The 15566-nt window shown below is 44.4% G+C and overlaps 1 protein-coding gene across 1 annotated transcript; it reads left to right on the top strand.

The window, feature by feature from the left end:
- Nucleotides 1–8986: 8986 nt before the first annotated feature.
- LOC120420857 (uncharacterized) lies at nucleotides 8987–15333 on the top strand. The gene is made up of 2 exons (XM_039583975.2): nucleotides 8987–9168; nucleotides 9227–15333. The coding sequence occupies exon 2, from the start codon at nucleotides 9333–9335 to the stop codon at nucleotides 15174–15176; it is 5844 nt and encodes a 1947-aa protein (XP_039439909.1). The 5' UTR covers nucleotides 8987–9168; nucleotides 9227–9332; the 3' UTR covers nucleotides 15177–15333.
- The last annotated feature ends 233 nt before the right edge of the window (nucleotides 15334–15566 follow it).

The following is a 15566-nucleotide window of genomic DNA, read 5'->3' as shown; positions in this document are numbered from 1 at the left end:
AGTGTTGCTGCGAGAGGCTTTGTTGGTGACATTTTCTCTACGGGTAATAATTAGTGAAAAAGCCACCAGCAATGCATTGAGTTCGCGATTGTTGGTAGATATCTCATTAGAGTAATTTGAAAATTTTCAATTTCGCATCCAATTATTCGTTTTAGAGCATACAAAAATAAAAAACTTTCAATCAAATATAGTTGAAAACAGCAAAATTATACAAAATTTTGAAACAAAAAATAAGTAACTGTCAAAAACTTAAACCCAATCTTGTCGTGCATCTTAACACACCCTAAGAATTGATATAAGTGCGACAATTAGCAAAAGGAATTTCAGGTCAGAACGCGTTTGACACTCATGCATGCCCGACCACCGTAAACATTTGTAATTATAACTCGGGACTCCGGCAACTAAATTCATCCTTATTTGGGGACAAGGCACAGAATGGTCAATCAAACAAAACGTGTTTGTTATTGTTTTCCTTGCGTGCTCTAGTTTTTGTTTTTCATCCTACATTTTTCGTGAGTCTTTTTGTTACATCTTAGGCTATTTCCTCAAAAAAATTAAAAGAAAAAAATCGTGACGTCACCTTAAAATTTAACTTTTAAACTTAAAAATTTAAAAATCTCATAGAAGTGGCGTGTATTTTTATTTCAGTGTATTTTTTTCAGAAAGCCCGTCCAATTTCCTACAAGTTTGTCTTTGACCACTTTTTGATACGATGCAACGGCTTCGAGATACAGTAATTTTAAAATTACAAAATACAAAAATATTTAAGAGCGAGTCCACGAGCAAAGCATACCCATCTCGCATCGACCTGAGCAATCTGCCTGAAATTTTCAGGGGTTGTTTGTACATATAAAACTAGCATCTGGCCAAAATATGAGCACTCTAGGTCAACGGGAAGTGGGGCAAATCGGGACACAAAGTTTGAAGGTTCAAAAACGTCAAAAATCTTAAAATGGCTGTAACTTAGGCAAAATTCAATTAATTTCTAAAATTCAAAATGCATCTGAAAGGGCTTAAAAAATGCAACAAAATGCAGGGAGAAGCATCCCAATTGGTTGAATCTGAAGGGAGTTATTGGCATTTTGGTGAAAAAATAGCATAATTTTCAAACTCAAATAAAAAAGTGTTCCATCCAGATATCAACTCGGTTTGACCTGCAGCTTGTAGGGGAGTTATTGGCATTTTGGTGAAAAAATAGCATAATTTTCAAACTCAAATAAAAAAGTGTTCCATCCAGATATCAACTCGGTTTGACCTGCAGCTTGTAGGGGACATCTGGGACTACCATCCGAGACTGAGAACGCTTTGGGTAAGGCAGTTTAACATATGAAATAGACACTTTTACTTTTAGTGAATTTTTTGGTTATACATTTTTGCTCGGGGGACCCCTTAGATCAAATTTTTCGGTGATAATTTTATCATATTCGTGTTCCTGAGACAATTTCACAATAGAAACATGCATAAAAATGTTTATTTTCATCCATTTTAACCCTCTAAAAAATAAAAGTTTAAAAAAATTAAGAAGCTGCTTTTTTCTGGTGTCATCTAGTATCCTTGGAAACGAACTTGATTTTCAATAACTGTGAATATAAGTTTTTTTTGAACTTTTAATTTTTAAAGTGTTAATATGGATGAAAATAAACATATTTATGCATGTTTCTATTGTGAAATTGTCTCAGGAACACGAATATGATAAAATTATCACCGGAAAATTTGATCTAAGGGGTCCCCCGAGCAAAAATGTACAACCAAAAAATTCACTAAAAGTAAAAGTGTCTATTTAATACGTTAAACTGCCTTACCCAAAGCGTTCTCAGTCTCGGATGGTAGTCCCAGATGTCCCCTACAAGCTGCAGGTCGAACCGAGTTGATATCTGGATGGAACACTTTTTTATTTGAGTTTAAAAATTATGCTATTTTTTCACCAAAATGCCAATAACTCCCTTCAGATTCAACCTATTGGGATGCTTCTCCCTGCATTTTGTTGCATTTTTTAAGCTCTTTCAGATGCATTTTGAATTTTAGAAATTAATTGAATTTTGCCTAAGTTACAGCCATTTTAAGAATTTTGACGTTTTTGAACCTTCAAACTTTGTGTCCCGATTTGCCCCACTTCCCGTTGACCTAGAGACCTCATATTTTGGCCAGATGCTAGTTTTATATGTACAAACAACCCCTGAAAATTTCAGGCAGATTGGTGAGGTCCAAACGACGTCCCATACAAAGGGGTATGCCCTGTTCGTGGACTCGCTCTTAAATAACTTACGCCCTTCTCAAATGTCATTTTCGAGTACAATTGGCTCCATATACACAAAAATGGCTTGTATAGGCCTGGGAAAACATGTCTACAAAGTTTCATTGAAAACGGAGAGGGTCGGGTACAAAATTACCAGAAAAATTCCCGATTTGAGCTTGAATTGCTCAAATGTAGGTTTTTTTAATTCGGAGTTCAATCAAGGAAGTTTTTATTTATTTTTACAGGTTGTGTGTGCATTTTTTAAAAAAATAATGATTTAAGCATATTAAATCTATTATCAAAAACTCTGTTTCACAAAGTCTTGTATCGTGTTTCATTTATGAGTAAAGTTTATCAAACATTTTTTTAAATAAATTTAAGACTGCATTTTCAGTATTCAAGAAATAATCTAGCGTGACGTCACAGTCTCAGGGACCCCCAACCACCTCCCCCCCCCCTGGTCACTTGAAGTTTTTCGAAATTTTTTTTTGGCCTACGATTCAGACCGACTTTTAAGGGGGGCTCGTTAAGGGGGGCGACATAAACTTTGAAAAATATTTGCAACGGCCTAAATGGCGATGATTTGGAAATTTGGTGTCAAAGGTACATTTCTGTAAAATTGGAATTTGAAAACAATGATAATCAAACTAAGGCATACCTGGAAAACTAACCGAAACATAATTTTTAAATTAAACTGAAAGGGACATAAAAATGACTGAGATTAATTTAAAAAAATAATTAAAATTTAAAAATGATAATTGTCAGCATATAGTCCAGAAAAAAATCCGTACAATCGGAAGTCTTTGGTACAAGGATTTTTTGCCAAAATTTAAATAAACAATTTTTTCACAAAAAAGCAATTTCCACAAATTATTTTCTTATTAATTATTGAAAACTTTTGATTTGCTTTAGGAGACATAACTTTGCGCCATAGAAAAGTACTAGCAAAATTGTTGCCGTTGTCTCGTTATGATTTTCCCGAGTTACGTTTTTTTGAGAAAAAAAAACAATATAAATTACACCCTTTTTCTGACTTCACTTTAAAATGTTAAATTTATTTTTTTATCAAAAAGTACTTTACAGATTTTTTAATGTAATGCTCTGTTTTCGAGGTATGGACGCTTAAAGTTTGATTTAAACTAAAAACTTTTAATCAGCCCAAACATGCTCAATAGGATTATTAGTGCAGAAAAATGCATTTCATATTGTTTTCAGTTGAATAAACTTTAATTTCCATAAACTTTGAATTCAACATTTTAAAATTAAAAAAAAATACTCAAGCGTCACTAAGGTTTCTTCTAACAGCTTGCCCTACAAGTCTAAGATTCTTATGTAAAATTTTGAGATCTACAACTTAGTCGAACACACCAAAGTGGTTATGCAGAAAAGTTATATTGATGAGAAATATGTCTACGTCACAAGTCCGGAACAACATTTCAAAAGGGTGCATCAGCATTTTGACAGCTAAAACTACTTTTCCGATACGAGACAACTATTAACTATTCAACAAAACACAACGAAAACTTCGTGAAAAACTTACCATAAATTTGAGAATTATCAATATAGAACAACTTTAAAAATGTTTATGACCCCACTTTTAAATGTTGCAGAAGTGTGCTTTGTGATATCCCCGAAGCGAAATGATTTTCAAAAATCGATTTTAAGCATCTTGTAGGATTTATTGAGTAGAATGAAAACGCCTTCATTAATTTATTTTCGACTAAAAGTCTGAAACATCTTTAGACACTCTTTAAAATTTTGGAATAAATCTTTAAAATTTTAAAAAGCTTTTTGAGAAATTTGCAATATGGACAGCAGTTTTTAAAGCATTTAAATGTTTCAAATTCAAAAATCGTTGCACTAATTTAGTTGATCTGTGTCTGTTCCAACCAAATCAATCGAAAATATCAAGAAATAGTGCAAAACAGCTGTCCCAATTCGCCCCATGTGTTCCGATTCACCCCAGATGATGGTAACGAAAAAAATAAAGCCGAAAAAATTGCAGACTTTGATGAACAACTCTGACCCATAACGTCTCGTTGTGCTCTCATATATGTTTCAAGAGTTCCCGAGTATACACTGTTATGCATAACTTCACTAACCCGAATTTAATCATATCTAGACCTAGAACCTTTGCTCTTTAATCAGCCCAATTGCAATCCAAACCACACACATTCTGTTAGTCAGCAGTGGACTTCAGCGCTAGAAACTCTGTACTGCGGCACTAGACGAATGATGAACGGTGGACTAAGGCAACTACCAGCAACCTCACGCAGTAAGGGTATTTAAGATTTGTATCGGAATTTAAAAAAAAAGTGTAGATTTGCTAAAAAGTGAATTTTAGTTTGGATAAAATAATAACATAAAAAAACCTGCCAAAACTGAGTACTTCAATATTTACAGTCAAACTTTACCAATCCGAAACTAGTACTCTCAATTCTACACCATGAGTTCCACTCGCTGGCAAAATCGCGAAACTCGTTACTCATCGCGAGTGAATGAGGGGAACAACACTGAAAGAGAGCCGTTTGAATGAAACTCATAATCATCATGCATAGAGGACACAACGAGAGCTGGAAATTGAATTCCGGAAGGAGCAAATCAGACCGCCTTCGTTATGCGGTACTGAATAGGCGCTGGAAATGAGTCTCGTCGCGGGTTCGTTCGCGGTGAGGCGTTTCGGAACCGTGGCCTTTTCAAACCGCACAGCAAAAGTCAGCGCACAAACTTTAAAAATAGTTTACGGGAAAATAGGGCAGATGGGTTTTGAATTTGTTATAGAGAATAGATGCAATTGAAATATACCAAATCTTGTACATTAAATTCAATGAAATGGCCTTTGCTTTGCATTTACTGAATATTTAAAATTAATTTAAATTGATTTGTCAACAAAAAAAAACAGGTGAAAGATACAAATTATAAGTTTAGTACAAAGTAACTCCTTCAAACTGTACCAGCCTTCCAAGGCGCCCAAGTCTGGCACTGACTGAATGAGTGAATGATTAAATGCGATGAGAACGAGCAGTGAAATGTTTGTGTGTGTTTGTCTGCCGGAGGTTGTTTGTGTGCCCTGGCGTACACGTACATATTCCATGGTGTGCGAAAAAAGTTTTAATTAATGTTCCCATCGAGCAAAAGTTGAGCTGTTGAGCGGGAATTGTTTGAATGAATGGTGGTGCAATTAATATGAGATTTTCCAATTTCGGGCTCTGGTTTAGAACATGAACTCTCCGAAAGCATGAATGAATACAAATCATACACATGGCTTCGGGCAAAATTATGATTATTGCTGTTTGTTTGGGTTTGGTGGTAATTTGTTGGCGAAGCGTGACGAAATTATTTCGTTTTGGGAAAGTTATTTGGTGTGGATTAACACAAGATTAACACTTTTTCCAGCAAGAGTGACACATTTATCCAACGAATATTACCATTACCAAGTTGGATAAATACAACGAGTGTTGAAAAAATCATGTTTTACCATGAGCTTTTTTGCAATTCTGAAAAACACCGTTTGATTTGGGTTTTCAGAGATAATTTGTATGTCAAACTCCAAAACAGTATTGCATAGTATTTCTTTTCAATACAAATGCTGAAAAGTTGAGCTTTTCTGGCTCAGATGAAAAACAAAAAACAAACCCAGACTCCTATTAAATCTTTGTAGAAAAAACTTGTTTTGCCTTATGATCTAGAAATTTAATGATAACAGCAATTGAAAAAAAAATCTCGAACTAGTTTCAAAATTTACTTTAGTATATTTTCTATCGTTTATTTAACATGTAACTTACAATTGAAAAACAATATTTTGACAGTAATTTTTCACCAATATTTGAACACTCGGCTTTGAGATTCGTTTCAATTTTACGTTACACATTTCAGGAGGGGGAAGGATTTACAACTTTGTGACGCTCTTTTTTATTTAAGTTTAATGTTTTAATAGACCCCAGATTTGTGATCACTAAAATCGAGAAGGGATCTGGACAACACCTTCTTGAGTTAAGAGATTGACCTAAATAATGGAAATACTGTAATCTTAAAATTAACAGCTCTACTTCACAATAGAAAAGTTTATAGCAAACAGATTTTTTGCAACTTTACACCCAAAGGAAAAATATATCTCAAAATCTGCAACAGTGGATTTGTTGCAGAAAATGTCATATTTTATAACATTTTTTGCAGCAAGCCCCTAGATCATTTTTGCCCGCGTGTAAACATTTCAGCGATCTGCAGTTCTCACCAACACATATAACGCTAGCCCGTCTCCGAGCAACACTCCAAAGAGAAGCATATGTTGGTGCTCTTTCACTTACTTTTCATCAAGCGTCCATGGCGCGGTGGTAGCGTGTCGGATCAATAACCAAGAAGTTAGTGGTTCAATCCTCGTTCAGTTAAGGGTTTTTTTTATGAAATACAACCAAAAAGCCGTCGGTAATGTCGATAATTGTCGGTAACGGGCAAAAATGTCATACCCCTATATCGCAAAAAATGCATGAGGACAGTTTTCATGCAGATTCTGATATACTTTCATGCCGCCATGCATCACAATCATGCGACTGCCAGTTGGGTGTATTAATGACGACTCATCTGCTCAAAGGATTGTTGATATTTTTTCTTTAACTCGTTCAAACTCAAGCCAGATTGGCACCAAAATTAATTTAAATTAAACAAAATGATAGCTATCAATCAGAGTTGGAGATTGCTTTCCGAGGTGGGTTGGTAAACGACTGTAAGCTCGTTTCCGAATTGATTCAACGTGATTGTTTTTGATAGCGCAATTCCTCCCAAAGTTATGCCCCTCAATTGACAGAACCCACGATGGAAGAACCCAGCACCCAGATATTCGAAGGATTTACGGCAATTTTATGCTCTTTTATCCTTCCGGCCCAACCCTCCCTCCACATCTGAGGCTGAGCAGAATCCGGGTGGGGGGTTTATATCTGGGCTTGGTGGTACATGATTCTCCTTGTGACCGATACGCACAATGAAATATCATCCCTATTAAGGCCCCCCCGAGAAAGCTTTGTGGGAAATTTTCGTAAAACCTCACCCGTGTGCTGGGACAGGACAGGACAACACAACACTCCGGAGTGAGGCAAAACGACAGAATTTATGCTTTACGGATAAATTTATTGCTTATTGGGATTAGACGAAATTGATGCCGATAAGGTTCGGCCAGAATCGAGAACGTAAATCATTACAAAACACCAGCCAACAAAATCGGTTGGTCGTCGTTGTTTTTGCACCCGTCAAGTAAATTTGACAAGCTATGAGGTAAAATATTTGCTGGCACCCATCGATGAGCACTGAACCACTAATTAGATTAAAGTCTTGAAAAGCACGTATTGAAAACGATTTAAATTGAAGAAAAGAATTCTAAGAATTTTTCGTCATTGAATAGTTAAATATTTATTTTTCACTTAGTTACCATGTGAATGATGTTGCACAGAAAAAAAATCATGGTAATATTACACCTGGGAAGGGGGGTACATCTTTTTTGTCAGAAAAAAGGTGTAATTTTACTTCTGGAATTGTGTAATTTTACCACATTTCTGGTGTAATGTCACTTTTTCAGTCTAAATTGAGGTAAAATTACATCATAAAAGTGGTAATATTCAACCTTCCAAAATTACAGCTTCCGAATTTACATTATTTTTTACTGTGTGTATTAAAAAGGTAAATTATAGAAATTTTAAAAACATTTCTGGACAAAATCAAATTCAACTTATCACCTTATATATTTGGCCTGCAAGATTTTTAAATCACTCCTGAAAGTTTCATAAAGATATTTCTTGATTTAAGTGAGTCGAAGACGATTTAAGTTTAATGTATTGCCATGCGCAAAGCGAACCGCCAAACTTTGTGAGCGATTTTCTCAAAACACCGAGTTGATTTGCGGGTGCCACGATATCTCGAGATGGGATGGACCAAATTGGCTGAAATTTGGAGTGAGGACTCTCAAGACATATCCTGTGTGCATGACGAAGCCCGATTTTGAAATTTAGGTTTCAAAAAATTACAAAAATCAAAAACTGTTGATTTTTTATATGAAAAACAGAAAAAAAAAAATATCTTTTTTTTAAAATAAACATTCGGCCTTCGTCATGCACACGGGACCCGTTTAGTGAGTCTTCACCAAAATTTTGAGCCGATTTGGTCAAGGCAGTGTTGAGATATCGTGGCACCCGTTTTTTGAAACTGCTAACTTAAAATAGCTATATCTCGGCAATGGTACATCCAAATGTCTTCATATTTATTTTGTTAATAGATGAAAATGTATTTTTTAATGCTCTGAAAACAAATTTAAAAAAATATTTAGTTTGTGCTCATACCAACCCTTGACATTTTTGCCAATTTACATGTATGTGACCTGTTGCCACCGCTGGGATGGGCACACTGGCCGACGGTGCAACGCCGGCGGTGTAATTAGCCGATACCGTCACAGCTGTCAACGCGCGCAAAGAGGACGGAAAAGTGTGTGTGTGGCCTCCAGCGTAAACACGCGCGCGGTTCGTTCACCATTTTCACCCAGCGAAGAACGGACGTGGAACGAGTTTTGGAGGAGAGTTTTTGCGGATTTGTAGAGGAAAAAAAGTAGTGCAGTAGTTAGATTATTAAATTTATTGAAACTGTGCTGCGTAGGAAACCTGTAAGTAAAAATGAAAAGAAAATTAGTGCAGTTAAAGATGAATTAAACACCAGCTACTTACCCAACAGCGAAGAAGTCCAGCGAGCTGCTCTGCCATTGTACCGTCATTTGGGGCGAGACTGTACTTTGGTGATCCGTGAGTAAACCTGAAAATAAAGAAGAAAAATAGTTAATTAATAAATTACACCTTCTAAAAACAGGAAGAGTGCAAGAAGGAGGGAAAGGAAGAGGAAGTGGAGGAGTTGTGAAGGAAAGAGGAAAAGTTAACGTAGGAAAGGAGACCAATTAAGTAAGTTAAAGGGACCAAAAATGTAAACTTAAAAACTAAAATAAATACTTACTTGCAGTTTTGTAGCTGCTTGAAACGCTGCTTAACAAAAAGTTGGGGTTTTACTTACCGACCACCCGAACAAACTACAAAATTAATTGCGGGTTCGGTATTCCTCTCCCACGATGGCTGACGAAAATCCGGACTTCACCGAGACTCCCTGCTCAACCTGCAACACGGTGTCGACCGAGGATGAGCTGATGGTTGGCTGCGATAGCTGCAAACTGTGGTTCCACGCTCGGTGCGTCAACCTCAATCCGGCTGACAAGAAGTCGGGGAAGAAGTGGTATTGTCCGGACAAGGACTGCCAAAAGAAGAAAAAGACTAAGAAGTCCGTTGAGGTACCGCTCCCAGTACCCCCCGAGTTGCAAGAGAAGCTGAACGCTTTGGAAGAAACTCGGAAGCGTGCGGTAGCGGAACAGGAGATGACGCGAGTCCTGAAGGAGAAGGAGTTTGAACTGGCTGCTTATCTTGAGGAGCGTCAGATGAAGATCGACGAAGAGCTCCGCGAGAAGGAGGCCACAAGGGCCGAGAAACTTCGCGAGAGGGATTTCAAGCGGCGCGAGGCCGATCTAGCGGCGGAGATGGTGAAGAAGGAGGAGCACCTGAAGCGGATTCAACAGCTGGAAACTACGTTCCGGGACAAGAGCGCCTCCATCGACAAGCTGCTGAAAAACAGTAGCACTCCGCTAAGAAACCCCGAAGTCAAACCGCTGACTGAAGGAAACGTCGCTAAACACGACGGCCGCGAAGATCCTGAGGACAATTCGGCGAAACCAGGGGCCAATCCGGGAACTCCTGGAAGCAATCCGGGTTCTACGAAGTCGTCTAAGAAACCGGAGTCCTCGTCGGATAGTTCGTCGGCGTCCAGCGTCTCGACCGACGCAAACGGTGACGAAAAGAGCGGAAAAGCGGCGAAGTCGACCAAAGTTGATGTGTCCAAGCCAGACGGGCTGGGGCAGCACGGGTTGGGTCCAACGAAGGCCCAGCGAGCTGCACGACAAGGGCTGACAAGGAAGCTGCCAGACTTCCACGGCAAGCCAGAAGAGTGGCCATTGTTCTTCGCGGCCTACCAAGCGTCGAACGAAGCCTGCGGGTACACGGACGTGGAGAATCTCGTGCGCCTACAAGACTGCCTAAAAGGCAGAGCGCTCGAGGAGGTGCGTGGCCAGCTCATTCTGCCCAAGTCGGTTCCGCGTGTGATCGCCAAGCTTCGCCAGATCTATGGTCGCCCAGAAGTGTTGCTGCAAAGCCATCTGCAACGAGTGCGCAAGCTGGAACCGCCGAGAGCGGACAAGCTGGGATCGTTCATCCCGTTCGGCAACGCTGTGGAACAATTATGCGAGCACATCGAGGCCGCAGAACTAACGGCACATCTGGTCAATCCGATCTTGATCCAGGAACTCGTCGACAAGCTTCCGGACGGGGAGAAGAGAAGTTGGGTGCACTACAAGCGCAAGAAGCGCGAGGTGAATCTGCGTACGCTCACCAACTTTCTCTCGAAGATCGTCGAGGACGCGTGCGAGGCGACGGTCAACCTAGACTACAAACCGGACGTCAGAGCAGCGTCGGGATCGAGCGGCCGAAGCCGAAACAAAGAGAAAGCCGCACTGTTTAACCATAGCGTTGCAGAGGAATCTACAGAGCGGCGAGAGCAGAAACAGCAAAGGCCGTGCAAGGCGTGCCAGCGCACGGACCATCGGTTGTGGAACTGCGAGGACTTCAAGAAGCTGCCCTACGAAGATCGAGTGAAGATGGCGACGAAGTGGAAGCTTTGCCAACGCTGCCTGAATGACCACGGCGGCCAATGCAAGCTCAAACTTCGCTGCAACGTCGGAGAGTGTCGCGAGCCGCACAATGCTCTGCTTCATCCGGAGACGAGGGCAGTCGGCATGAATGCACACATTACGTCCACGAGTCCCGTGCTGTTCCGGATGCTCCCGATAAAAGTCTACTGTGGTGAGAGATCAATGATCGTGCTCGCTTTCCTCGACGAAGGTTCGTCCCTCACCCTGATCGAAAGTGGTCTAGCCGACCGTTTGGGGCTGTTGGGGACGAAGGAGAAGCTCACCATCAAGTGGACGGCCAACATCACGCGAGTGGAACAACATTCGAGGCGGACAAATATTTGGGCGTCGGCGATCAACGGGACTAATGGCGAGAAGCTGCTGCTGCAATCTGTCCGCACGGTGGACAAGCTGATGTTGCCACGCCAAACACTAAATGCTGCTGAGGTTTCGTCACACTACGATCATTTGCGCGGGCTTCCGATGGATTCATACGACGGTCGGCCAGGAATGCTAATCGGTTTGAATAACATTCATTCGTTCGCACCGCTGGAAACGAAGGTCGGCACGATTGTCGATCCGGTGGCAGTCCGGTGCAAGCTCGGCTGGACGGTCTACGGACCGCGGGATGCAGAGACGGCGGGCGCGAGCTGTTTCCTCGGATGCCACCAAGAAGTGACGAACGAGGAGCTGCACGATCTACTCAAAAGCCACTATTCGCTGGAAGAAGCGGTGGTGACTGTGCAGCGGGAGTCGGTCGAGGATCAGCGCGCGAGGAAGATCATGGAAGAAACTACACGTCGCGTGGGTGACCGCTTCGAGACCGGACTGCTGTGGAAGACCGACGACGTCAAGTTCCCGAACAGCTACCCGATGGCCGTGAAGCGGATGAAGCAGCTGGAGAAGAAACTTGAGCGTTCGCCGGAACTGTACGACAACGTCAAGAAGCAGATTCTGGACTACCAGGCCAAGGGATACGCGCACGAAGCCACCGCGGAGGAACTGAACGAAACGGATAACAACAAAGCGTTCTACTTGCCGCTCAACGTGGTGGTGAACCCGAAGAAGCCGGGGAAAGTTCGGCTGGTTTGGGATGCGGCGGCGACGATTGGTGGAGTCTCTCTCAACTCGATGCTGGTGAAGGGACCAGATCTGCTCGTGCCACTGGTGTCGGTGATCTGTGGGTTCCGCGAACGACGGGTTGCTTTCGGCGGGGACATCCGCGAGATGTACCACCAGCTGAAGATTATCTCCGGGGACAAGCAAGCTCAACGCTTCCTATTCCGGGACAACATCAACGAAGAGCCGAAAGTGTACGTGATGGACGTCGCTACATTCGGGTCGAAGAGTTCGCCGGCGTCGGCGCAGTACGTCAAGAACCGCAATGCGGAAGAGCATGCCGGTCAGTACCCGGACGCCGTGGCTGCGATCATCAATCGGCACTACGTCGATGACTATTTCGACAGCGTCGACACCGTCGAGGAAGCTGTCAAGCGGGCGAAGCAGGTGAGCCACGTCCACAAACAAGGTGGTTTCGAGATCCGCAACTGGGTGTCCAACTCGCCGGAAGTGCTGACTGCTCTGGGCGAAGAGAAACCGATGAGTCCGGTGTTGCTGAACCAGGACAAGCAAACACCCAGCGAGCGCGTACTCGGCGTGCGGTGGGACCCGGAGATGGACGAATTCGCCTTCGCCGTGATGCACCGCGAAGAACTGATGAAGTACCTGAAAGAGGGGAAAAGGCCAACCAAACGGATTGTACTGAGCTGCGTAATGGGATTTTTCGATCCGCTCGGCCTGCTGTCGCCGTTCACAATCCACGGGAAGATCATCATCCAACATTTGTGGCGGACCGGCTGCAGATGGGACCAAGCCATCGACGACGAAGCCTGGATTCTGTGGAAGCGGTGGACGGCACTGCTGCCGGAAGTCGAAGCGCTTCGGTTTCCCCGGAGCTACTTCGGCGATGCGATGTCCACGTCGGTCGAGAGTCTCGAGCTGCACATCTTCAGCGACGCGAGCGAGCTGGCCTACGGTTGTGCGGCGTACCTACGCGCGGTCATTGACGGCCAAGTTCACTGCAGTCTCGTCATGGCGCGATCGAAGGTGGCACCGCTGAAACGACAATCAATTCCACGACTGGAGTTGATGGCGGCGTGCATGGGAGCGCGCATGAGCCAGCAGATCCTCGGAACTCACACGCTGCAGATCGACCGTACCGTTTTCTGGACCGACTCGAGGACCGTCCTTGCGTGGCTGCGCGCAGATCCCTACAAGTACAAGCAGTTCGTCGCCTTTCGGGTCGGGGAGATTCTGGAGCTGACGAGACTGGACGATTGGAGATGGGTGCCTTCCAAGAAGAACATCGCGGACGTTCTCACGAAGTGGGGACCTGGACCGCCACTGCAGAACGATTCGGAATGGCGGAACGGTCCGGCGATACTGTTCGAGCAGGATGACCTCGACTCACCGCCTGAGCAGATCGAGGAGACGAACGAAGAAGCACGAGGCGTGGTACTGTTCCACGGGACAGTCAACGTAGAAGCGGTCTCGACGTGGACAAAGCTGGTGAGGGTGACTGCAACGGCGGTACGCTTCATCGAAAATTGTCGTCGCAAAAAGGACGGCCGTCCAGTACTGACTGCAAAGGCCACGAGTCGCCTAGCCAAGCTGGTCAAAGCGCAGCACGAGACGGATGTCCAACCGCTGCAACAAGACGAGCTGCAAAAGGCCGAGAGGATTCTGTGGAAGCAAGCGCAGTTCGAGAGCTTCCCTGATGAGATGAGCGTGCTGACAAAGAACCTACAGCTGAAACAGGGTGAGTTGCTGGAGAAGATCGAGCGGTCGAGTCCGCTCTATAAGCTGCTGCCGGTGCTCGACGAGGATGGGGTTCTGCGCGTTCGTGGGAGGCTGGAGAAGAACGCATCGATCCCGTTCGACAAGCGATTCCCGATCATTCTGGGTCGAAAACACGCCGTCACCAAGAAGATCATCCAGCACTACCACGAGAAGTACGGTCACGCGAATCGGGAGACCGTGTTCAACGAGCTGCGTCAGAAGTTCTGGATTCCGAACGCACGGGCCGCGATCCTGGAGGTGGTCAAGGAGTGTGTGTGGTGCAAGGTGAACCGTTGTGTGCCGTTCGTCCCAACAATGGCGCCGCTTCCGGTCGAACGCACTGCAGCAACCATGCGACCGTTCAGCGCGGTGGGCGTCGATTACCTAGGACCAGTCGAAGTCACGGTGGGCCGCCGCAGAGAAAAGCGCTGGATCGCCGTCTTCACGTGCTTAGCGGTCAGGGCGGTGCATCTTGAAGTGGTCCATAGCCTCACCACGCAATCGTGCCTGATGGCCCTCCGGAGGTTCGCGTGCAAGCGAGGCGTTCCCGAGAAAGTGTTCTCCGACAATGCTACGTGCTTTCGGGGAGCGGACGCGGCGATGACGAAGGCGATCAACAAGGAGTGCGCGGAGCAGATGACGTCGGCGACCACTGCATGGTCCTTTATCCCACCTGGGACGCCCCACATGGGCGGGGCCTGGGAACGGATGGTGCGATCGGTGAAGGAGGCGTTGCGCGCACTCGACGACGGACGAAAGCTGACCGACGAAATTCTCTCCACATCTTTGGCGGAGGCCGAAGACATGATCAACACTCGGCCGTTGACGTACGTCCCTCAAGAGTCCGCTGAAGAAGAAGCCATCACGCCAAACCATTTCCTGCGCGGGACGGTAACGAGCGCGGACCTCAAGCTGGACGAGACGGTGGACACCGCTGCAGCACTACGAGACGTGTACAAGCGAAGCCAGCAGCTGGCGGGCAAGATGTGGGAGCGGTGGTCGAAGGAGTACCTGCCCTCGCTGAACCGGCGTCCAAAGTGGTTCGAGGATCGCAAGCCCCTCGAAGCGGGTGACCTGGTGTTCGTGGTCGACGGCAAGAACCGGAAGAGCTGGGTACGAGGTCGAGTGGTGGAGGTGTTCAGAGGGGCGGACGGACGTGTGCGGCAAGCTAACGTAAGGACAGCCGACGGGAAGGTCAACAAGAGAGCAGTGGTGAATTTAGCGGTGTTGGAGATCAAAGATGGTAAGTCCGACGAGCCGGAAGGCCCGACGGATCTTACGGGCTGGGGTGTTGCCACCGCTGGGATGGGCACACTGGCCGACGGTGCAACGCCGGCGGTGTAATCAGCCGATACCGTCACAGCTGTCAACGCGCGCAAAGAGGACGGAAAAAGTGTGTGTGTGGCCTCCAGCGTAAACACGCGCGCGGTTCGTTCACCATTTTCACCCAGCGAAGAACGGACGTGGAACGAGTTTTGGAGGAGAGTTTTTGCGGATTTGTAGAGGAAAAAAAGTAGTGCAGTAGTTAGATTATTAAATTTATTGAAACTGTGCTGCGTAGGAAACCTGTAAGTAAAAATGAAAAGAAAATTAGTGCAGTTAAAGATGAATTAAACACCAGCTACTTACCCAACAGCGAAGAAGTCCAGCGAGCTGCTCTGCCATTGTACCGTCATTTGGGGCGAGACTGTACTTTGGTGATCCGTGAGTAAACCTGAAAATAAAGAAGAAAAA

Source organism: Culex pipiens, chromosome 2, assembly GCF_016801865.2.
Source record: "Culex pipiens pallens isolate TS chromosome 2, TS_CPP_V2, whole genome shotgun sequence".
NCBI lineage: Eukaryota > Metazoa > Arthropoda > Insecta > Diptera > Culicidae > Culex > Culex pipiens.
Note: the sequence above shows the minus strand (reverse complement) of the source record. Positions and strands in the feature narration are given on the sequence as shown.